The sequence below is a fragment of the Palaemon carinicauda genome, chromosome 9, assembly GCF_036898095.1.
Source record: "Palaemon carinicauda isolate YSFRI2023 chromosome 9, ASM3689809v2, whole genome shotgun sequence".
NCBI classification, from domain to species: domain Eukaryota; kingdom Metazoa; phylum Arthropoda; class Malacostraca; order Decapoda; family Palaemonidae; genus Palaemon; species Palaemon carinicauda.
This window is the reverse complement of record NC_090733.1, coordinates 135,482,582-135,508,094: the sequence shown is the minus strand read 5'-3', so window position 1 is coordinate 135,508,094 and position 25,513 is coordinate 135,482,582. Positions and strand designations below refer to the sequence as shown.

The following is a 25,513-nucleotide window of genomic DNA, read 5'->3' as shown; positions in this document are numbered from 1 at the left end:
GGATGCAACCTATTGGAGAAGCAAGTCAGTGTTCGCATCATTCTATCTCAAAGATGTCCAGTCTCTTTACGAGAACTGCTACACCCTGGGACCATTCGTAGCAGCGAGTGCAGTAGTAGGTGAGGGCTCAGCCACTACATTCCCATAATGCCATAACCTTTTTAACCTTTCTCTTGAATACTTTTTATTGTTGTTTTTGGGTTGTACGGTCGGCTAAGAAGCCTTCCGCATCCTGGTTGATTTGGCGGGTGGTCAATTCTTTCTTGAGAAGCGCCTAGGTTAGAGGTTGTGATGAGGTCCTTTAGTATGGGTTGCAGCCCTTTATACTTCAGCACCTAAGAGTCGTTCAGCATCCTAAGAGGACCGCTACGCTCAGTAAGGAAGACGTACTTAATAAAGGCAGAGTAATGGTTCAAGTCGACTTCCTTACCAGGTACTTATTTATTTTATATTTGTTATTTTGAATAAGTAATAAAATGAAATACGGGATACTTAGCTTCTTTGTTAACATGTATGCTGGTCTCCACCCACCACCCTGGGTGTGAATCAGCTACATGATCATCGGGTAAGATTAATATTGAAAAATGTTATTTTCATTAGTAAAATAAATTTTTGAATATACTTACCCGATGATCATGAATTAAAGGACCCGCCCTTCCTCCCCATAGAGAACCAGTGGACCGAGGAGAAAATTGAGGTCTTGTTGACAAGAAGTACTTGAGTACCTGACCACAGATGGCGCTGTTGAGCACACCCCCACCTGGATAGCGATCGCTGGCGTATCCCGACCGTAGATTTCTGTCGGGCAACGGAGTTGACAGCTACATGATCATCGGGTAAGTATATTCAAAAATTTATTTTACTAATGAAAATAACATTTTTCCACACTCCTTATGAGGGGGAGTGTGGTGTAACCAGGTAAACCCATTGATATATATATGTTAACCAGACAACCCCATTATTAGATATATGTCTTATTGTTGCTACTCAGAGATTCTTTTCCCCTCATATTTTATTGCATGGGCCATGGGCCCATCAAACCATGGTTATATGAGGTGTAAAAAAATCTCAACTCTACTCAGAGTTTTTGGTAGCTCAGGATAAGTACCCACCCAGTTGGAATAAGTACTCCCTTGCACCTAAGGATGAGTCTCCTACGTAAAGGACGAGGGTTTATATTTGTGCCAGAGCAAATGACAGATTTGAAGGTAATTTTGACTTTACAAACTGAGTTCTGTACTTATACTTACCCACCATCAGCTGGGACTGCTGCAGTTAGAGTGAGCAAGCCATTAACTACGGGCCACCTGGTTACACCTTTTTATAAAGATTTTAACTACCGTATTCCCAAGCTCCGATGTTAATCTTGTCTTACTTAATGGACTCTGGTTTGTATAGTTAGGAAAAATACAAATTATCTCCAATTTTGTCATATCTTTTTGCATTTAAGCAACTGTTTCAGTTTTGCTGAAGTCATACTCCTATTCTTATTAAAGGACTCATGGTTGTATACTTAGGAATACTGTAATACAAATAAAAGAATTTAGGATATTAAATACAGTTGTATATTATAGCTTACAGTAATAGAATTACAGCTAGAATTTTGTTAGAAAATAATTGATTTTGTTTTCTATTTTCTAGTTTGTGGTGGAATGCGTCGGTCTTGGCATCATGACGAGTCTTCAAGCTCACATGGATATTCCCCCATCCCTAGAGGGCGGGGACGGGCACGGGGTCGAGGTCGTGGGTGGGACCAAGCGTCTTACCGAGGTTCAGGAAGAGAGAACTGGAGAAACAGCAGTCCTCAGGATAAAAGGGGAGCAAAGAGTTGCGAGTCTCTAATTAGCTTCGACAGGTCTCCCTTTGTTGAACGACAACCCAGGGGTGGTAGATCTGGTTCGCCTTTCGTTGAACGACAACCCAGAGGTGGTCGATCTAGTTCGCCTTTCAGTCATCAACATTCCGGAAACAGGAGTAGAAGAGATAGTGAAGGTTTTAACACGTTTGATGAACCTAGTAGAACACCTTCAAAAGGCTATGGCAATGTAAGAGGACAGAAAAGACAGAGGGAGTACCCCATGGGTTTCAAAGAACTTGACCGTCTCCTCTCGTGTCCTCCGGATGCGGTAGCCTTAGAATTACTTAGAGAACAGTCTGGGTATAATTTGTTGCTTAAGGATGAAAGTATCAAGGACGATAAATTCTTCCTTTTGGTAAAGGTCCTTGCATATGCCACAGATACAAAATCCAATAGAGAGTCTCTGTATGAACTTTTCACAAGAACATGTGAGCCAAGATTCATGGATAAACTTTGTTCGTTTGCAATGACTGTGAAAAGAAGGTATCTGGATAGAGCAAAGGAGTTCTTCACTCACTTGTATACATTTCTAAATTGTTATTCACAGGCTTTGACAAATGTGGCTATTGACAAAGTCCCCACTGTAATAGATACATGCATAGCAGTCTTACTACACTTGAATCAGTTGGCTTTTGTTTCCCAAGATTTAATAACGAAATATGAGAAACTACAAGATATGTTAACTGAAGCCACTCAACAGTGGGAGGTGGAAAGAAAACTTGGCCCCAAAAAGAGAGAGAAAAACCAGGAAGAAATGGATAACATGGAACCTCCGGAAGATTTCAAACTAATATCTGTGCTGCCAACCAAACATGATTTATTCAGTCATGATAGACCTTTCCTCAGAAAGAATATTGTGAAGGGGAAATATAATGATGAGATTCATTATTTAGATGTTCAGTTTAGGTTGCTAAGAGAAGATTTTGTTAAGCCCTTGAGAACAGGCATATTAGATTTCAGGGGAGATGCGAAGTCAAGATTTAAAGATATTAGAGTATATAGAAATGTATTCATTGTTGGAACAAAATTCAACAATAAAAAGATGATGCATTTAGTAAAGCTGAATCTTCCAAGACACATTAAATCCATAGAAAATTCCAAGAGGCTGCTCTATGGCAATCTTCTATGTTTCAGCTGCGATAACTTTCAAACCTTGATCTTTGCTTCTGTTGCAGAGAGAGATGCAGAACTTTACAGGAAAGAAGGCACTATCGGAGTGCAGTTTGAAACAGACATTGAAGACTTGGACTTCTCCAGGAAATTTGTCATGGTGGAATCCAGAGCATATTTCATGGCCTACAAGCATGTTTTGAAAACTCTCCAGGAATTGGTGGATAATGGCGTAGCTCTTGCCCCCTATGTTATTCACGTTCAGCCTAATGTTGATCCTCCAAAATATTTGGGAGCTGGGGAAATATATGATCTGAGAGTGTTGCAAAATATGAAGTACATGAAAAAAGAGGAAGCCTGTAATAGACTGATGGATATTGAAGATGATACAATAGAACTTGAAGATGACATGATGCCACATTTGCGAGAAGTGTTTGTCCAAAGGGGTTTAATTGCATGGCCCTCGGAAAAGGACTTGGGGCTAGACAGCTCGCAGCGTAGAGCTTTGCACAGTGCTCTAACACGTCAGCTAGCGATTATACAAGGCCCTCCTGGTACGGGCAAGACATTTATTGGTTTGAAGATAACGCAGATTCTTCTGCATAACAGTAAATCTTGGAAAAATGATAATCATCCAACCCCCATTTTAGTGGTGTGTTTCACTAATCATGCTTTAGATCAATTTTTAGAGGGTATGACTTCCTACACCAAGAACATAGTACGTGTCGGATCAAGAACCAAGAGTGAACAGATCGATCAATTTCAAGTAAACAGGCTTGTTCGCTCGCTGCATAGAAATCGATGTATCCCAGCGGCTATTCATGATATGCGCTTTTCTCTTAGTCAGGAGTTGACGGATTTGGAGAGGCAGATTAACATGATGCGAGCAGTGGTAGACGCCTGTAGAAGATGCTGCGGGATAATTGCTCTTGACAGTTTTTCTGGCAAGAATATCATTCCAGAACATTTAAAAGCAAACTTATCAGCAATTGGTCTCAGCCATTGGCTTTTGTTAAGTATAAATCCAGATGTGTTGAATAAGATGGAGAGAAAGAAAAAGACCCCAGCAACCCAATCTACTAAAGCACCTGTAGGTAACACCACAGAAGGTGAAAAGCCACCTGAGAATGGAAAGCCACCTGAGAATGGAGAAAAAGAAGAAGAAGCAGCACTTTCTGATGAGGTATTTAATGATGCTGAAGAGTTTCTTGCTCAAGTCGAACAGGACAGGCAATTGGAAGATGATGACAGCAGTGATAGTGAAACGGATGATACGAAGAAGCATGTTGTGAATTACGAAATTACAGATTGGGAGTTAGCCGGAGAAATGGAGCATGCGGCTGCAGCTTACCGGAAAAATGAAAACAATTTTGAAGCCGCATTCAGGTACAACATTTTATCAGGCCAAAGAGAGGCTCTTCAGATTGGTTTGAATATGCCTTTCGATTTAGACACCGCAAAGTATCTGGAAAGTCGGCCAATTTTAAATTTAATGACGCTAGATTTTCCAAGTCGGTGGGTTTTATACAGACACTGGACAAATAAACTTCAAGAAAGTATATTGAAGGATCTGAAGAAACTTGAATCCAAATTCCAGCGAAAGTCTCGAGCAATTGAAGAGGTTAAGAATCAGGAGATTTTGTATATAATGAGACATGCATCGGTTGTCGGCATGACAACCACCGGAGCTGCACAGTACAGCAGTATAATGCAAGACCTGGGTCCATCTATAGGTAAGTTTGTTTACAGTCAGTTATTCGTTTTAATTTTTGTCAAGGAACAAAATTAGGGTTTCATTAACCCTTTTACACCTAAAGGACGTACTGGTACATTTCACAAAACACTTCCCTTTACCCCCATGGACGTACCGGTATGTCCCTGCAAAAAAATGCTATTTACAATTTGTTTTTTATTTTTTTTTGATAATTTTTTGAGAAAATTCAGGCATTTTCCAAGAGAATGAGACCAACCTGACCTCTCTATGACAAAAATTAAGGCTGTTAGAGCAATTTGAAAAATATATACTGCAAAATGTGCTTGAATAAAAATTAACCCTTTGGGGTTAAGGGTTGGAAATTTCCAAATAGCCTGGGGGTAAAAGGGTTAAGTACTTGATCTTAGAATATAAACCTTTTTATTTTACGTATATGTGAACAAGAATATACATTAGTTCCTAGGGGGTATACAAACCTTAGTTATGTACATATACACTTATTTGGTAATTGGTAAATCTAGATCATCTGTAGAAATTAGTTTAAGGGTTTAAATGCCGCTCATGAATAGCAGAGGCAAGGGACAGTGACATTGCCCTGTCAAGCAAGACATTGCCCTGTCAAGCAAGACATTGCCCTAGAGACTGACCATATATACATATGATCAACACCCAAACCCCCTCTCCAACCAAGTTAGGACCAAAGAAGGCCAGGCCATGGCTGCTGATGACTCAGCAGATAGACGTATAGGCTCACCCAGACCCCCCATCCTTAGCTAACAAGGACGGTGAGGTTGCAGAGACCAAAGAAATTATCGAATTTGAGTGGGACGCTTAACCCCAGTCTGGCGTTCAGTCAGGGACGTTACCCCATCGGCCACCACAACCCAGTTAATGAGAAATTCAACCATTTGGGAGATGATTAAGGGAAGGGCATGTCTAACTATAGTCAATTTCTTTTAGCGATGCAGATTTGCACCGACTCGCAGTGATGCCCTTTTAGCTCGGAAAAGTTTCCCGATCGCTGATTGGTTGGACAAGATAATTCTAACCAATCGGCGATCAGGAAAATTTTCCGAGCTAAAAGGGCACTGCTGCAAGTCAGTGCAAATCTGCCTCAATAAAAGAAATGGACTATAGTTCTTATTTTTGAGTGAGGTTGAGTTTCTGTGTTTGCTCTGTTGACTACCTTAGAAACTCTCATAACCTATGGATATGGATCTTCTATTTAATCTCATGTTATTTGGTTTAATATGATTCTGACTTTTTAACTTTTGTGGCAGTATTAACACTCACAAACTATTACCGTTGCCTTGTGTGTAGGTCATTACGTCATTACCTGTTCGTTGTGAAAGTAGAAAGAAAATATGGAGCTATTCAGTCTTGCTCGTGGAGAGAGAAGGATGCATTTATCAATTGGTATTAATATTTATGGTTTTACGGTGTGTTTTAGTCTTTTGTCTTCCCTAGCTCTTGATAGGAGGAAGGGTAGGAAGAAGGTAGGCAGGCATGCTTTAGAAAGAATGCTAGAAGACATCCTGCACATATTACCGTTGCCTTGTGTGTAGGTCATTGCGTCATTACCTGTTCGTTGTGAAAGTAGAAAGAAAGTATGGAGCTATTCAGTCTTGCTCGTGGAGAGAGAAGGATGCATTTATCAATTGGTATTAATATTTATGGTTTTACGGTGTGTTTTAGTATTTTGTCTTCCCTAGCTCTTGATAGGAGGAAGGGTAGGAAGAAGGTAGGCAGGCATGCTTTAGAAAGAATGCTAGAAGACATCCTGCCTTCACTGCACTACCACGTGCATAATTGGAGGGTCTTTGCAGTATCCATTGCACCCCTAGCTGCAATTACTCTAGTCTTTTACTAGACCTCCATTCCAGCTTCCATTCTTATATATTTCTATCCAACCTCTCAACTTTGACTTCATTGTAGAACTGCAGGGCATTCCCCTAGTTACACGTAGATGCTGAGTGGCCTATATACCCTGGCACTGGGCCTTATGGCCCAAGTACTTGCTATATGATATGATTTGATCTCATTAGTTGCTTTAGTTGAGCACTACACCATCTCTACACAGTCATCTAATGTTTGGTCAACTAAACACCCTTCCCGTAAACCAAGTGTCGTCCACCATGAACTAATTTCTTTCGAGACTAGTGAAGCCTCATCTATATCGCTGCTCTTGCCTGCCCCGGCACTCAGTCACCATTGTGTTTCTACGCTTACGCGCCCATTTGAGCTTCTGGAAAGGGTAGAACCAACTGTGGTGGAGTCATTTGTAAATAAAAATGTACAAAATAGGGGAAAAATATTAAAAGAAATACTGTAGATAAGAAACTATACGACACATTGATTCATAACCGTATTCACAATGAAAATGGATGGTAAAGGTATGAATAAGGGGAACAGGCAGGAAGGTTGAGTCAATAAAAAATACTTGAATGGCAGGTTGTTATTTTTCGTGGCTGGGATTTTCAGCTGAAAAGAAGATGCTTGTACAGTGAGCTCAAAGATGTCACTGAACTGGTATGTTTAAAATGGGACAGGAAATTTCATTCTTATAAGATTTTGGAGATACAAGTGAGAGCACGGGAAAGGCTGACTACTTCTTGTCACGAGTAGGATGGGCTAGCAGATTCTTTATGTCCCGGGCAGGGCATCTTTCCGTCTTGGGCATGACAAAGTTTTTTGAAGATACTGTAGATGTTTCTAGTTTGAAATCAAGACACTTGGTGCAACTTGGCCTTGTCAGACCTCTGGTTTACACTCCTTAATCTCATATCTCCTCTTGATTAGTTTTCTGGAACGTTGAATGCCCCTGTATGGTTGGAGCTGATCACGACATCGTCATTCTCATACAAGGAGTTTTTAAATTTCTACATGCTGATGGGTTTCCTTGGAAATGTCCATTTTGGTCACACCAAAGAAGCTTCTAAAACAATTCCATATAATGCAGTGTGGACCCAATATTGTGCCACGCTACAAAATCTCTACTGTTGGAGACTGCGTGGTGTCATTGCCACAAGAACAGGTTTTCATTGAATCTAGGTTTGGAACCAAAGTGTTGACAACGGTAATAGTTTGCAGGAAAAGTCCTAAATTTTTATTTGGAACTTAGGAAAACTGCATTTTTAAATATTTAACTTAGCCGGTGAATATATAATAGCTGGAACTCTGCGGCTCGACAGAAAACACACTCAAAAAACTCGCGAGCGATCGCTATAAAGGTTGCGGGTGTGCCCACCAGCGCCAACTGTCGGCCAGATACCACTCTTGCATGTAAACAAACCCTTCAATTCTTCTCTGTCGAAGTTGACGACAAGACGTATTCATACTCGCTGTAGAACCTGGAGTTTTCTCAACATATTTGGTGAAGTACTTCATTTTGGTTTGAGCTTTCGCAGTGCAGGTGTTTTTTCCTCAACATAAACTCTTGAACTCTTTATTGAATCAGATTATTTGTTGATGACTTGGATTGTTTTTTGGAATTTTCTTTGACTAATTCAAAATGGCTGACCCTTCTCAAGTACCTAGATTTCGAAAGTGTAATGCTAGGGACTGTAATAGGCGTCTTCCAAAGGCTTCTCTCGACCCACATACTGTTTGTTCCAATTGTCGGGGTAAAACCTGTCAATTGGGAGATCGGTGTGAGGAATGCGTGGGCCTTTCGGAATTCGATTGGCTCGAATACGATAAATATGCACGTAGGCTAGAGAGAGATAGGGTAAGGAGGAGTTCATCTAGGTCTGTAGATTTTTCCTCTCCACATGCCCCTGAACCTAATCCTTCCCCTGTAGTGGTTGTTCCTAACCCCCCTTCTAGCACTCAGGAACCATCAATGCAAGACATGTTACGTGCTATTCATGCCTTGGGGGAAAGAGTTGAAGCGTTAGCAACTGATCGTAATCAACTCATGGCTGACGTGAAGGAACTTAAGTGTCATAGTGCCACGGCGGAAAGTGGGAAAGTGATTAGTGCGCAAAGTGTTGTGAACAGTGTTGCGACCGAGGGTTCGTCTGTTCGTGCCTGTCGTTCACCTAGTCTGGGACCTCTTGCAAGCTCCCAAGCCCAGGGGAGAAGTAATGTCGTACGACTTATGGGTTCAAGAGGCCTTGATCAGCGAACAGACGTTCCCTCTATGGTATCAGGCGTATCTCACCAAGATCGCCCCTACCATAAGACGAGAGAGCCTATTTTCTCCTCGTCTTCCGAAGGCTTTTCACGCAAGAAACCGTGGAGCAAGGTTTCTAGGCCTCTTAAACGGAAGTCGGTCCCTTCAGGACAAGTCCAACATCCTGGATGTAGTCATTGGGACAGTTCGGACCCGTTGCAGTCATCGGATGACTGCTCGCCGCCTAAGCAAGGCAAAGTTGTGCCGTCTCAGACGCTAACCCCATCGGTTACCGCACCCATTCCCGTGGACCCAAAATGGGTTATACTGCAGGACATGCAGTCTAAGCTTGCGTCCCTTATGGAAGACTACAATGCCGATAAGGTTTCCGTTGAGCCTAGCCGTTTATCTCATCGAGATCCTGGCCTTCAGCCACCCAAACGTTCATTTGTGCGTCCTGTTGACGCTGTTGTAGCCAAGTCACGTCAAGCAGTTGGTTTAGAACCACACTCGATGCGGTCTCGTGTGGATTTTCAGCCGCATTTGGACGTTAGGCAACTTACTGATGCGCCTGTTGACGTTCAGGACGTTCGCCAACCATCGGAGTTGACTTGTTTTGACGCTGAGTGTCAACCTCCGCAGTCTAGAGTTGTTTTGACTGCTCAGACTAGGCGGTCTAAGCAGTCTCGGGTGGACGCTGTGCGTCCTCACGCACCTGTTGTTGTTGACAGTTCACAGACTGTCAAGCAGTTACAGGACGCTGCGTCCTGGTCCGCCACTTATGCACCAGTGCGGGTGGACGCTGCGTGTCAAGCATTGCCAACCCCTTTGCTTGTTTCTCATCAGTTGTCAGATGAGGAACTTTTCGGATGAGGACGTTGCTGACCCTCAGCCTGAGGATCATCCTTCAGATATTGATGAACCAAGAACAGTTCCGCCATCTATGGACTTTAAGAAAGTCATGTTAATTTTTAAAGAGTTGTTTCCCGAACACTTCGTCTCTGTTGCTCCTCGTTCTCCGCCGTCTGAGTTTGTTTTAGGCGTACCTGCTGACATGCCAGCCTTTACAAAACTTGTACTCTCTCGCTCGTCCAAGAGAGCTTTACGGCTGTTAGGCGATTGGTTGGAAACCAAGAGGAGTTTGGGGAAGACGGCCTTTGCCTTCCCCCCATCTAAACTCTCGTCTAGATCGAGCGTCTGGTATGCCACGGGAGAAGTTCTCGGCTTGGGAGTCCCTGCCTCTGCCCAGGGCGACTTCTCAAGCCTTGTAGACTCTCCCCGCCGCCTAGCCATGAGACGCTCGAAGATTAGTTGGTCATCCTCGGACCTTGACCATCTGCTGAAAGGCATTTTTAGAGCTTTTGAAGTTTTCAACTTCCTTGACTGGTGTTTGGGAGCCTTAAGTAGGAAAATCTCATCGGCTGATAGAGATGTCTCCTTACTCATTATGTCCTGCATGGATAAAGCCATCCGCGATGGATCCAATGAGCTCTCCTCCTCTTTTACTTCAGGAGTCCTTAAGAAGCGAGAGTCTCTTTGCTCTTTTCTGTCGGCAGGAGTTACTCCCTGTTAAAGATCTGAGCTACTCTTTGCTCCTTTATCAAAGTTTTTGTTCCCTGAACTTTTGGTTAAGGACATAGCTTTGTCGCTCGTGCAGAAGGACACCCATGACTTGGTAGCGTCCTCTGCTCGCAAAGGGACTCCTTCGACTTCCTTTTCTGCAAGACCAAGGATAGACACTCTGGCGTCCAGGTTTATTCCGCCCTTTCGTGGCAGAGCTCCCAGCAGGGGAAGTACTCGTGCCGAGGGAAAGAGAGGAAAGAGGAAAGGAGCCAAGTCCTCACGTGGCAGAGTCTGACTGCCCGCAGCCTCAGACAGTAGTAGGTGCCAGACGCAAGAACTTCTGGCGAGCCTGGGAGAAGAGAGGCGCAGACCAACAGTCTGTGAGGTTGCTCAGAGAGGGGTAAAAAATTCCATTTGTACACAAACCTCCTCTAGCGACTTCCCCAATCGATCTCTCTCCCAATTACCGAGAGGAATCAAAGAGACAAGCCCTGAAACTAGAAGTGTCTCTTTTGCTAGAGAAGGGAGCGGTGGTGAAAGTCTCGGACCTTCAATCACCGGGGTTTTAAAACCGCCTCTTCCTAGTACCGAAGAAGACAGGAGGTTTGAGACCGGTGCTAGACGTCAGTGCTCTGAACGTCTTTGTCACGAAGACAAAGTTTACCATGGAGACCACGAAATCAGTCTTAGCAGCGGTCAGAAAGGGAGACTGGATGGTCTCTCTCGACCTAAGAGACGCATACTTCCACATCCCCATTCACTCAGATTCCCAACCTTTTCTGAGGTTTGTTTTCGACAATGTGGTGTACCAGTTTCGGGCCCTGTGCTTTGGCCTAAGTTCTGCTCCTCTCGTGTTTACGAGGCTTATGAGGAATGTGGCAAAATTCCTCCATTTATCGGGAATCCGAGCCTCCCTTTACTTGGACGACTGGCTTCTCAGAGCCTCGTCCAGTCATCGCTGTCTGAAGGATCTGCATTGGACATTGGATCTGACCAAGGAATTGGGACTTTTGGTCAACATGGAAAATTCCCAGCTGATTCCATCCCAAACTATACTGTATTTAGGGATGGAGATTCGCAGTCCAGTTTTTCGGGCTTTTCCGTCTGCCCCCCGAATAGATCAAGCCCTGCTCGTAATCCAACGGATGTTGAAGAGAGAACGTTGCTCAGTCAGGAATTGGATGAGTCTAGTAGGAACTCTATCATCCCTGGAGCAGTTTGTCTCGCTAGGAAGGTTACACCTTCGACCTCTCCAGTTCCATCTAGCTTTTCACTGGAAAAAGGACAAAACGCTAGAGGCGGTCTCAATCCCGATTTCGGAAACAGTAAAGGCATGCCTGCTTTGGTGGAAAGACAATATCAGTCTAAGAGAGGGACTTCCCCTAGCAGTTCAGAAACCAAACCACGTTCTATTCTCAGACGCATCGGATTTGGGTTGGGGTGCGACCCTGGACGGTCGGGAATGCTCAGGTCTGTGGACCTCAAGTCAGAGGAGCATGCACATCAACGGCAAGGAGCTTTTGGCAGTCCACCTGGCCTTGATGAACTTCGAGAGTCTCCTTCGAAACAAAGTGGTGGAGATCAACTCGGACAATACCACAGCCTTGGCATACATTTCCAAGCAAGGAGGCACCCACTCCCTGACACTGTACGAGATCGCAAGGGACCTGCTCATTTGGTCAAGAGATCGAGGCATCTCCCTGGTAACGAGGTTTATCCAGGGTGACTTGAACGTCTTAGCAGATTGCCTCAGTCGGAAGGGTCAGGTAATTCCTACAGAATGGACCCTCCACAAGGACGTGTGCAAGAGGCTTTGGGCGACTTGGGGTCAACCCACCATAGACCTCTTTGCAACCTCGATGACCAAGAGGCTTCCAATCTATTGCTCTCCAGTCCCAGACCCAGCAGCAATACATATAGACGCTTTTCTTCTTGATTGGTCTCATCTAGACCTATATGCATTCCCACCATTCAAGATTGTCAACAAGGTACTGCAGAAGTTCGCCTCTCACGAAGGGACAAGGTTGACGTTAGTTGCTCCCCTCTGGCCCGCGAGAGAGTGGTTCACCGAGGTACTTCGATGGCTGGTAGACTTTCCAAGAAGTCTTCCTCTAAGAGTTGACCTGTTACGTCAGCCCCACGTAAAGAAGGTACACCAAGGCCTCCACGCTCTTCGTCTGACTGCCTTCAGACTATCGAAAGACTCTCTAGAGCTAGAGGCTTTTCGAAGGAGGCAGCCAGTGCGATTGCAAGAGCGAGGAGAGCTTCTACCATTAGAGTATACCAATCGAAGTGGGAAGTCTTCCGAGACTGGTGCAAGTCAGTATCTGTATCCTCGTCCAGTACCTCTGTAGCCCAAATCGCTGATTTTCTCTTATACCTGAGAAGGGTTCGCTCCCTTTCAGCTTCCACGATCAAGGGCTACAGGAGCATGTTGGCTTCGGTCTTCCGGCATAGAGGCTTAGATCTTTCCAACAATAAAGATCTGCAAGATCTCCTTAAGTCTTTTGAGACTTCTAAGGAACGTCGTTTGGCTACTCCTGGATGGAACTTAGACGTGGTCCTAAGGTTCCTCATGTCAGACAGGTTTGAGCCTTTACATTCAGCCTCCCTGAAGGATCTCACTCTTAAGACTCTTTTCCTGGTGTGCTTGGCCTCGGCTAAAAGAGTCAGTGAGCTTCATTCCTTCAGCAAGAACATCGGTTTTTCGACAGAAAAAGCCACTTGTTCTCTTCAACTTGGTTTCCTGGCCAAGAATGAACTGCCTTCTCGTCCTTGGCCTAAATCTTTTGATATTCCTAGCTTATCAGAGATCGTAGGCAACGAACTAGAGAGAGTATTATGTCCCGTTAGAGCTCTTAAGTTCTATTTAGCTCGTACTAAGCCTTTACGAGGTAAATCTGAAGCGTTATGGTGTTCGGTTAAGAAACCATCCTTACCTATGTCAAAGAATGCTTTGTCATATTTTATCAGATTTTTAATACGAGAAGCCCATTCCCACTTGAGTGAGGAAGACCGATCTTTGCTTAAGGTTAAGACGCACGAGATTAGAGCTATAGCAACCTCCGTGGCCTTCAAGCAAAATAGATCTCTGCAAAGTATCATGGACGCGACCTTTTGGAGAAGCAAGTCAGTGTTCGCTTCATTTTACTTGAAAGATGTCCAGACTCTTTACGAGGACTGCTACACACTGGGTCCATTCGTAGCAGCGAGTGCAGTAGTGGGTGAGGGTTCTACCACTACACTTCCCTAATTCCAATATCCTTTTAATCTGTCTCTTGAAATGTTTTTAATATTGTTTTATGGGTTGTTCGGAAGGCTAAGAAGCCTTTCGCATCCTGGTTGATTTGGCGGGTGGTCAAAGTCATTTCTTGAGAGCGCCCAGATTAGGGGTTTGATGAGGTCCTGTTGTATGGGTTGCAGCCCTTGATACTTCAGCTCCTGGGAGTCTTTCAGCATCCTAAGAGGATCGCTGGGCTCCGTGAGGAAGACAGACTTACAAGGCAGAGTAATCGTCTAAGTCAACTTCCTTACCAGGTACCTATATATTTTGGTTTTGTTATATTGATAACTGTCAAAAAAACTCTTAGCTTATACGCTGTAAACTTAATTAACTCTGGTCTCTACCCACCACCTTGGGTGTGAATCAGCTATTATATATTCACCGGCTAAGTTAAATATTTAAAAATGATATTTTAATTATAAAATAAATTTTTCAATATTAAACTTACCCGATGATCATATAGCTGCATCCCTGCTGCCCGACAGAAAAAACCTACGGGCGGAATACGCCAGCGATCGCTATACAGGTGGGGGTGTACATCAACAGCGCCATCTGTCAAGTAGGTACTCAAGTACTCGATGTCAACAAAGAACCAATTTTCCCTCTGTCGTGCCACTGGCAAGACCTACTAAATACGCCGTCCCTAACTGGATTTGTTTTCACAACGATTTGGTGAAGTACACTATTCCAGTTTTGAGCTTTCGCTATGCAGGGGTTTTATCTTCATTTCAAATCTTGAACTCGTTTTGGATAGATTTAATTATGGTGACGAAGAGAGTATGGACTCTCTTTCACTTTTAAATGGCCGATCCTTCCCTTAGACGGAAGTGTTGGTGACGAAGAGAGTATGGACTCTCTTTCACTTTTAAATGGCCGACCCTTCCCTTAGACGGAAGTGTGTTTAGGTTTTTGGTAATTTTGCTTAACAAGTTATAGATCTATTTATTTTATATCTCTCCACCTTTATAGGCCTCTTTGATTAACTTTCCATTTATTATAAACTTATAAAAATTAATTTTTATGTTTGTTTATATGCGACCTTTCCTAATAGTAGGCGGTCCTTACTTGGAACCGAAGTTAATTAACATTGAGCCCGTCATATCGTATTTACCTTTTAAGAATTTAATACTTTTTTAATTTTAATGTTTTATGAAAGAATTTCTTTGATAGTCTCGTACTGTTTTCAAAGATGAACTAACGTTTAGTTTTTTAGTCTCTGCAGTTGTTGACGTTCAGAACGTTCAACATGCGCTCTATCGTTACGATAGAGAGAGAGTGTTTCACGGTTTCACGTTGCAGTAAGAGTAAACCGATTCTAGCGTTTCGTTCATTCTTTCTTAGCTTAAATGGTTTAAATTCTAAATAAAGGAACTTTTTATTTGGGAAACCTTTCAGTTTTTTCCTTTAGCAAATAACATGTTTTAACGATATATAATTGGGCTCTTCTCTCAGGTGCTAAGTCAATAGAGAAGAGAGAGAGAGATAGAGACGGAGGGAGAGAGAGGAGAATAAACGTTTCGTTCAAGCGGGTAACGTTGTTCTCGTTTTTTACTCTTCTCCCTAGTCGCTGTAGGGGAAGAAGGTAAAACGTTTCTAGAGTTTTATTCTTGTTCCCAGGCTTTATGCGGTGAGAGATTTTAAACGTAGTTTATTTGATCTAGTGTTTAGTCTCTTTTCCAGCCACTGAATTCTTTATCTTTATTTATGTTTTTCTGTTGCATTGTAAAACTGTTTTCGCAATTACTACCTTTTAATGAAGGATAGGATTGCGTGTTTCAGGTAGAAATCAGTTAAAGTTTCGATTTCAGTGAAATAAGTGCAAACAGAAAATCAAAAGTGATAAAGTGATATGCGCAAAGTGTTACAGTGTTACGTTCGAGGGTTCGTCTGTTCGTGCCAGTTGTTCACCTAGTCCGGGACCTCTTACAAGCTCCCAAGCCCAGGGGAGAAGTAATGTTGAACGACTTATGGGTTCCACAGGCCTTGATCGACGAACAGACGTTTTTCCCTCCGTGGTTTCGGGTGTATCTACACACGTTGCCGACGTGAGATCGCCCCACCCACACAAAGACGAGAGAGCCCATTTATTCCTCGTCTGCGGAAGAGGTTTCTCGTAGAAACCATGGACCAAATCTTGCAGCTTTTTAAGTGCAAGTCGGTCCCTTCCGCGCAAGTCCAACGGCCTAGGTGTAGCCACTGGGTCAGTTCGGACTCGCTGCAGTCATCCGACGACTGCACACCTCCCAAGAGAGGCAAGGTGGTACCGCAACAGGCAGTAACTCCGTCTGTTGTCGCACCAGCTGTTTTAGACCCTCAGTCACAACGGACAGTAGCTCCGTTTGTTGCCGTTTTTTGTAGACCCTAGCGGTCTTTACTGCAGTCTATGCAGACTCGGTTAGCTGCGGTTATGCAGGAGTTTTGTGCGGAGAAGGTTTACACTGCTCTCGTTAGCCTACAACCTGCCACGGTTGTGCCCCCAGCTCACGCTGAGGCTGCCTGCTCCCACTCTCCGGCTGCGGAGAGCTCCACCTCCGATGCGCAATCGACCCTGCCAGACGCATGTTAACGTTAGCCGACGTGCGGCTCCCTCCGTTAACATGCGTGAGCTACCGCATCAGCAGTGGGAAGGTGGAGTCAAGCTGCCGTGTTTTGACGCGATGCGTTAGTTTCCGCAACCCACGGCAGTCCCCACCACGCACCACCACTCCGCTTTGGTTGTTGCCTGCTCCCACACTCCGACTGCGGAGAAGGTTGACGATGCACCCGTTGGCCTACAGCCTGCCACGGTTGTGCGCCCAGCATGGCTGCCTGCTCCCACACTCTTGTTGTGAGAGCTCCTCCACCCATGCGCAGTCGACCCTGCCAGACGCATGCTGACTCCCACAGACACACGGAGCACTCCGTTGCCGTGCGTGAGCTACCACAAGCTGCCGTGTTTTGACATGGTGTGTCAGCCTCCGCAACCCACTGTGGTTACCGCCACTCGCCCGCAGCAGACTAGTCAGTCAGGAGTTGAGGCTTCCCCACCAGTGCTGTATGTCCTCACGCACCTGTTGTGGTTGACAGTTCAGTTTTTGACAGTTCACAGACTGTCAAGCAGTTACATAACGTTGCCTTCTGGTCTGCTGCTTATGCACCAGTGAAACCCTCACTGAGATAACCTAGCTTTTCTCGGACATGGTTCCTGTAGATGAGAAAGTGCTGTTCTCCCTCCTCCTGATATTCCTTTGAGGACTCTGTCAATTGGAGAGGAGCCTTAAGCTGCTTAGCCTCCTATGGACTTTAATTAAAGCATAACAATGCTTCCAGGGATGGTAAATGGTTCCGCTTCAGTCGCTAACCCCGTCTGTTGCCACACCTGCTCCCATAGACCCTAATGGGCTTTGTTGCAAGACATGCAGTCCAAGCTTGTGTCCTTGATAGAGGATTTTTTACGGAGAAGAACCTTCTAGCCAACTACCTTCCTACCGGTTGGTTGTACGCCCTGTTGACGCTGAGGTATCCTACTCACGTCCGCCAGTTGAGATGGTTCCTCCACCGGTGTGACCCAGTGTGGGTTGCCAGTCGCACGTTGACGTTAAGTTACTCTCGGAGGTGGTTGTGGACGTTCAGTGTGTCTCTAGGAAGACGTTCAACAACCAGCAGAGGTGACTTGTTGTGACGCAGTGCGGCAACCTCAGCAACCCGGTAGGGGGTTGACTGCACAACCCAGACAGTCTAGACAGTTTCGGGTTGACGCTGTACTTCCTCGCGTCCCCATGGTTGACAGTTCACAGACTGTGCAGCAGTACCATGATCTTGTGTCCGGCTCCGTCACGCATCCACCAGTGCGACCGGATTCAGCGAGTCAGACGTTGCCCACTCCGTTGCCGTTTCCTCATCAGTTTCGGATGAGGAACCCTCTGATGAGGACATTGCTGAACAAGACGATCAACCCCCAGCCCTGCTATCCATCCAGAAAATGCTGAAGAAGGAACACTGCCCTGTCAGGCTGTGGATGAGTCTGGTTAGGACACTGTCATCCGTGGTTCAATTTGTGTCACTTGGAAGACTACACCTCCGTCCTCTTCTGTATCATCTAGCTTTTCACTGGAAAAGGACAAGACGCTAGAAGTGGTCTCGATCCCGGTTTCCGGAAAGATAAAGTCTTGTCTGACTTGGTGAAAGGACTTTATCAACCTTTGAAAGGGTCTTCCCCTGACTGTTCAGACTCCCAACCACGTTCTCTTCTCGGACGCATCGGACGTAGGCTGGGGTGCCACATTAGGCGGTAGGGAATGCTCGGGATTATGGAACTCGAGTCAAAGGACAATGCATTTCAACTGCAAGAAGCTTCTGGCAGTACGTCTGACCTGGAAAAGCTTCAGGTCTCTCCTTCAAGGCTAAGTGGTGGAGGTGAACACGGTCAACTCCCTGCTTTGACGTACATCTCCAAGCAAGGAGGGACCTACTCTCTGACATGGTACGAGTTCGCAAGTGACCTCCTCTCCTGTTCAACAGGTCTAGACTTTTCACTAGTAACGAGGTTCATCCAAGGCATCTTGAATGTCATAGCAGATTGTCTCGGTAGGAAGGCACAAATAATTCCAACATATTGGACCCTCCACAAGGATGTATGCAAGAGACTTTGGGCCACCTGGGGCCAGCCAACCATAGATCTCTTCGCAACCTCGATGACCAAGAGGCTCCCAATACTTTGCTCACCTATCCCGGTCTCAGCAGTAGTTCATATAGATGCCTTTCTACTAGATTGGTCACATCTAGATCTATATGCATTCCCTCCGTTCTAGATTGTCAACAAGGTACTGCAGAAGTTCGCCTCTCACGAAGGGACAAAGTTGACGCTAGTTGCTTCCTTCTGGCCCGCGAGAGAATAACTCACCGAGGTGCTTCGATGGCTAGTAGACGTTCCCAGAACACTTCTCCTAAGGGTGGACCTGCTACGTCTGCCACGCGTAAAGAAGGTACTCCAAGGCCTCCACGCTCTTCGTATGACTGCCTTCAGAATATCGAAAGACTCGAGAACTAGAGGTTTTTCGAAGGAGGCAACCAGAGCGATTGCTAGAGCAAGGAGAACATCCACCCTTAGAGTCTACCAATCGAAGTGGGAAATCTTCCGAAACTGGTGCAAGTCAGTATCCGTATCCTCGACCAGTACCTCTGTAACTCTAATAGCTGACTTCCTCTTATATCTGAGGAAAGAACGATCTCTTTCAGCTCCCACTATCAAGGGTTACAAAAGCATGTTGGCATCAGTCTTCCGTCACAGAGGCTTAGATCTTTCCAACAATAAAGATCTACAGGACCTCCTTAAGTCTTTTGAGACCACGAAGGAGCGTCGTTTGGTTACACCAGGTTGGAATTTAGACGTGGTTCTAAGATTCCTTATGTCAGACAGGTTCGGACCACTTCAATCAGCCTCCCTGAAAGATCTCACCTTTAAGACTCTTTTCCTGATATGCTTAACCACAGCTAAAAGAGTCAGTGAGATTCATGCCTTCAGCAAGAACATCGGATTCTCATCCGAAACGGCTACATGTTCTACAACTTGGTTTTCTAGCCAAACACGAGCTGCCTTCTCGGCCTTGACCAATATCGTTCGATATTCCAACTTATCGTATGGTTGGAAATGAACTAGAAAGAGTATTATGTCCTGTAAGAGCTCTTAAGTTCTATTTTAAAAACCTTTACGAGGCCCGTCTGAAGCTTTATGGTGTTCAGTTAAGAATCCATCTTTGCCTATGTCAGAGAATTCTTTATCCTATTTTATCAGACTGTTAATACGAGAAGCTCATTCCCTTCTGAATGAGGAAGACCAAGCTTTGCTGAAGGTAAGGACACACGAAGTTAGAGCTGTCACAACTTCCGTGGTCTTTAAACAAAATAGATCTCTGCAAAGTATATTCGACGCAACCTATTGGAAAAGCAAATCAGTGTTCGCGTCTTTTATCTTAAGAATGTCCAGTCTCTTTACGAGAACTGCTACACTCTGGGACCATTCGTAGCAACGAGTGCAGTAGTGGTGGGGGCTCCACCACTACAATTCCCTAATTCCAGAACCTTTTTAATCTTTCTCTTGAAATATTTTTGGGTTGTCCGGAAGGCTAAGAAGCCTTTCGCATCCTACTTGATTTGGCGGGTGGTCAAAATCATTTCTTGAGAAGCGCCTAGATTAGAGGTTTTGATGAGGACCTTTAGTATGGGTTGCAACCCTTCATACTTCAGCTCCTAGGAGTCGCTCAGCATCCTATGAGGATCGCGAGGCTCAGTAAGGAAGACGTACTTAAAAAGGCAGAGTAATTGTTCAAGTCGTCTTCCTTACCAGGTACTTATTTATTTTATGTTTGTTATTTTGAATAACTGCTAAAATGAAATACGGAATACTTAGCTCATAATAATGTCAACATGTAATGCTGGTCTCTACCCACCCCCCTGGGTGTGAATCAGCTATATGATCATCGGGTAAGTTTAATATTGAAAAATGTTATTTTCCTTAGTAAAATAAATTTTTGAATATACTTACCCGATGATCATAAATTAAAGGACCCACCCTTCCTCCCCAATAGAGACCCAGTGGACAGAGGAGAAAATTGGTTCTTTGTTGACATCGAGTACTTGAGTACCTACTTGACAGATGGCGCTGTTGATGTACACCCCCACCTGTATAGCGATCGCTGGCGTATTCCGCCCGTAGGTTTTTTCTGTCGGGCAGCAGGGATGCAGCTATATGATCATCGGGTAAGTATATTCAAAAATTTATTTTACTAAGGAAAATAACATTTTTGAATATACTTACCCGGTGAATATATAAATTAAAGACCCTCCCTTCCTCCCCAATAGAGACGCAGCGGGACGTTAAGAATTGAAGGGTTTGTTTACATGCAAGAGTGGTATCTGGCCGACAGTTTGCGCTGGTGGGCACACCCGCAACCTTCATAGCGATCGCTCGCGAGTTTTTTGAGTGTGTTTTCTGTCGAGCCGCAGAGTTGCAGCTATTATATATTCACCTGGTAAGTATATTCAAAAATTTATTTTATAATTAAAATATCATTTTGCTTTAACTCAACTATAGCAAAACATGTTCACTTCACACTTGATTCATTCTTCTAAGTATTGCTATAATCAGAAACGGTTTTTGCTCAACTTGTATAAAATGAAGATAGAAAAAACAAATGCTTCTCTCATTATGAAAAAACTCTGAGAGGCTCTCAGTTAGTACATTTTTCTTTTCCTTTCTTCTTCTTCTTCTTCTTCTTTGTCTACATCTTTTCCAACTTTTATGTGGGGTCGATGTTTCTGGTCAGCTTTCTCCATCTACCTCTGTCCCACACCTCATCACCGGTTAATCCCTTTGATCGAAGGTCATCCTTGATACAATCCAGCCACCTTCGCTTTGGTCTCCCTCTCCTACTCGTTCCCTGTACCTCCATTTCCATCACTCTCCTCCCAATATACTGTTCATTTCTTCCCATGACATGACCATACCACCTCAGTCAACTTTTTTGGATCTTACCTGATAGTTTTCTAACTCCTGTGGTACCCCTAAATACCTCATTCTGTATCTTATCTCTTCTTGTCACCCCACACATCCATCTCAACATTCTCATCTCTGTCTCATCCATCTTCTTCTCTTCTGTCTTCTTTATTGCCCACGTCTCCGCTCCACACACCATTGCCGGTCTCACAACCTTTGTGTGTACTTTACCTTTTAACTTATCCTCTATTTTCCTGTCGCATAGTACTTCACACACTTTTTTTTCCATTTCTTCCATCCTGCTTGTATTCTGTGGTTTCTTTCTGCCCCCAGATCACCTTATATCAACTATATTCCGATTACAATCTTGTAATTATAGGCTCCGTTGGGTGATACTTTTGTTCTTAAATACCTCCATATATACCAGTGGATTATGATCTGCGTATAGTACACAATTAATTAAAATAGCATCAAAATGTTCATAAATCTTGGAAATGTTGCAAAGTGAAGCTAAACTTAACAATTTCTTCTCAATAGTTGAATAATTTTGGTGGCTTTTATTGAAGCAAGAGTTTATAAAAGTTTCAAGATACATTGAAACATAATACCTTCTTTTCCCAATTAAGTATTAGAATAGTCATATGAGTTTACTTTTAAGAAACATTTAGCATTCATGAATTTATCCATATTATGTTCTGTTATTTTAAAGAGAGCTGAAGGTATACCAAAATTATCTATTCCAGTAATCATTGAAGAGGCTGCGGAAATTTTGGAGGCCCATGTCATCTCGGCACTCACTGCCAAGTGTGAGCATCTTATAATGATTGGTAAGTACCAGCTGAACTCGGCTGAGTCCCTTGTCAGGCTGGGAAAAACGTAGAGAGGAAAGGTCCCCCTTTTTTTTTTTCATTTGTTTGATGTCGGCCACCCCCTCAAAATGGGGGAAAGTGCCTTAGTATATGTGTGATATGTAAGTATGATTTTCATGCTGGTGAAGGAAATTTGGAAATGGATTAAATACATTTAGATAATTAAATCTATTGTTTTTCTCTTTAAATACATATTCGTAGGAGCAAAGCGCTCCAACAGGAAAAAATTAGCCAGTGAAGAAAGGAATTACGGAAATAAATAAATTACAAGAGAAGTAATGAATAATTGAAATGAAATACTTTAAGAACAATAACAATTAAAAGAGATTTTTCAATATTAATCTTACCCGATGATCATGTAGCTGTCAACTCTGTTGCCCGACAGAAATCTAAGGTCGGGATACGCCAGCGATCGCTATACAGGTGGGGGTGTACACAACAGCGCCATCTGTGAGCAGGTACTCAAGTACTTCTTGTCAACAAGAACTCAATTTTTCCTCTGTCGTGCCACAGGCAAGACCTACTAAATACGCCGTCCCTAACTGGATTTGTTTTCACAACTTTTTGGTGAAGTACACTATTCCAGTTTTGAGCTTTCGCTATGCAGGGGTTTTATCTTCATTTCAAAACTTGAACTCGTTTTGGATAGATTTAATTATGGTGTCGAAGAGAGTATGGACTCTCTTTCACTTTTAAATGGCCGACCCTTCCCTTAGACGGAAGTGTTGGTGACGAAGAGAGTATGGACTCTCTTTCACTTTTAAATGACCGACCCTTCCCTTAGACGGAAGTGTGTTTAGGTTTTTGGTAATTTTGCTTAACAAGTTATAGATTTATTTTATATCTCTCCGCCATTTATAGGCCTCTTCGATTAACTTTCCTTTTATTATAAACTTATAAAAATTAATTTTTATGTTTGTTTATATGCGACCTTTCCTAATAGTAGGCGGTCCTTACTTGGAACCGAAGTTAATTAACATTGAGCCCGTCATATCGTATTTCCTTTAAGAATTTATGCTTTTTTAATTTTATGTTTTTGAAAGAATTTCTTTGATAGTCTCGTACTGTTTTCAAAGATGAACTAACGTTTAGTTTAGTCTCCGCAGTTGTTGACGTTCAGAACGTTCAACATGCGCTCTATCGTTACGATAGAGAGAGAGTATTTCACGGTTTCACGTTGCAGTAAGAGTAAACCGATTCTAGCGTTTCGTTCATTCTTTCTTAGCTTAAATGGTTTTAATTCTAATAAAGGAACTTTTTATTTGGGAAACCTTTCAGTTTTTTTCCTTTAACAAATAATATGTTTTAACGATATATAATTGGGCTCATCTCTCAGGTTCTAAGTCAAGAGAGAGAGAGAGAGAGAGATAGAGACGGAGGGAGAGAGAGGAGAATAAACGTTTCGTTCAAGCGGGTAACGTTGTTCTCGTTTTTTTTTTTACTCTTCTCCCTAGTCGCTATAGGGGAAGAAGGTAAAACGTTTCTAGAGTTTTATTCTTGTTCCCAGGCTTTATGTGGTGAGTGATTTTAAACGTAGTTTATTTGATCTAGTGTTTAGTCTCTTTTCCAGCCACTGAATTCTTTATCTTTCATTATGTTTTTCTGTTACATTGTAAACTGTTTTCGCAATTACTACCTTTTAATGAAGGATAGGATTGCGTATTTCAGGTACAAATCACTTAAAGTTTCGAGTTCAGTGAAATAAGTGCAAACAGAAAATCAAAAGTGATAAAGTGATATGCGCAAAGTGTTACAGTGTTGCGTTCGAGGGTTCGTCTGTTCGTGCCAGTTGTTCACCTAGTCCGATACCTCTTACAAGCTCCCAAGCCCAGGGGAGAAGTAATGTCGAAGGACTTATGGGTTCCACAGGCCTTGATCGACGAACAGACGTTTCCCTCCGTGGTTTCGGGTGTATCTACACACGTTGCCGACGTGATCACCCCACCCACACAAAGACGAGAGAGCCCATTTATTCCTCGTCTGCGGAAGAGGTTTCTCGCAGAAACCATGGACCAAATCTTGCAGCTTTTAAGTGCAAGTCGGTCCCTTCCGCGCAAGTCCAACAGCCTAGGTGTAGCCACTGGGTCAGTTCGGACTCGCTCCAGTCATCCGACGACTGCACACCTCCCAAGAGAGGCAAGGTGGTACCGCAACAGGCAGTAACTCCGTCTGTTGCCGCACCAGCTGTTTTAGACCCTCAGTCACAACGGACAGTAGCTCCGTTTGTTGCCGTCTTTCATAGACCCTAGTGGTCCATGCTGTAGACTATACAGTCTCAGCTTGCTCCTTCATGCAGGAGTATCGTGCTGAGAAGGTTGACAATGCACCTGTTAATCTACAACCTGCCACGGTTGTGTGCTCAGCAGATACTGCGGCTGCCTGCTCCCACACTCCACCTGTGAGAGCTCCACCTCCGATGCGCAGTCGACCCTGCCAGACGCATGTTCATGCTGCACCCTCCATTGACATGCGTGAGCTACCGCATCAGCAGTGGGAAGGTGCTGTAGATCTGCCGTGTTTTGACACAATGCGGCATGCTCCGCAACCCATGCGGCATGCTCCGCATCCCATACGGCATGCTCCGCAACCCACGGCAGTCCCTCCCACGCACCAGCACTCCGCTTTTGTTGTTGCCAGCTCCCACACTCCGACTGCGGAGAAGGTTGACGATGCACCCGTGGGCCTACACTACCACGGTTGTGCGCCCGGCATGGCTTCCTGCTCCCTCACTCTTGTTGTGAGAGCTCCTCCACCCATGCACAGTCAACCCTGCCAGATGTATGATGACTCCCACAGACACACGGAGCACTCCGTTGCCGTGCGTGAGCTACCACAAGCTGCCGTGTTTTGACACGGTGTGTCAGCCTCCGCAACACACTGTGGTTACCGCCACTCGCCCGCAGCAAACTAGTCAGTCAGGAGTTGAGGCTTCCCCACACAACTTTGGTTGTTGCCAACTCACAGACTGTCAAACAGTTACATGACGTTGCCTTCTGGTCTGCTACTAATACACCAGTGCTGTATGTCCTCACGCTCCTGTTGTGGTTGACAGTTCACAGACTGTCAAGCAGTTTCATAACGTTGCCTTCTGGTCTGCTGCTTTTGCACCAGTGAAACCCTCACTGAGATAACCTAGCTTTTCTCGGACATGGTTCCTGTAGATGAGAAAGTGCTGTTCTCCCTCCTTCTGATATTCCCTTGAGGACTCTGTCATTTGGAGAGGAGCCTTAAGCTGCTTAGCCTCCTATGGACTTTAATTAAAGCATAACATGCTTCCAGGGAGGGTAAATGGTTCCGCTTCAGTCGCTAACCCCGTCTGTTGCCACACCTGCTCCCATAGACCTTGGGCTTTGTTGCAAGACATGCAGTCCAAGCTTAGTCCTTGATAGAGGATTTTTTACGGAGAAGAACCTTCTTGCCAACGACCTTCCTACCGGTTGGTTGTACGCCCTGTTGACGCTGAGGTTTCCTACTCACGTCCGCCAGTTGAGATGGTTCCTCCACCGGTGCGACCCAGTGTGGGTTGCC

General features: G+C 44.2%; 1 protein-coding gene across 2 annotated transcripts in view; it reads left to right on the top strand.

Moving 5' to 3' along the window:
• Positions 1–25,513, top strand: part of LOC137647163 (NFX1-type zinc finger-containing protein 1-like) — a 181,233-nt gene that overhangs the window by 64,401 nt on the left and 91,319 nt on the right. For both annotated transcript variants that reach the window (XM_068380441.1, XM_068380442.1), the window contains exons 2-3: positions 1,642–4,701; positions 21,860–21,943. In XM_068380441.1, the coding sequence (XP_068236542.1) occupies positions 1,653–4,701; positions 21,860–21,943 (3,133 nt within the window). In that variant the 5' untranslated portion in view covers positions 1,642–1,652. The remainder of the gene's footprint in view (positions 1–1,641; positions 4,702–21,859; positions 21,944–25,513) is intronic.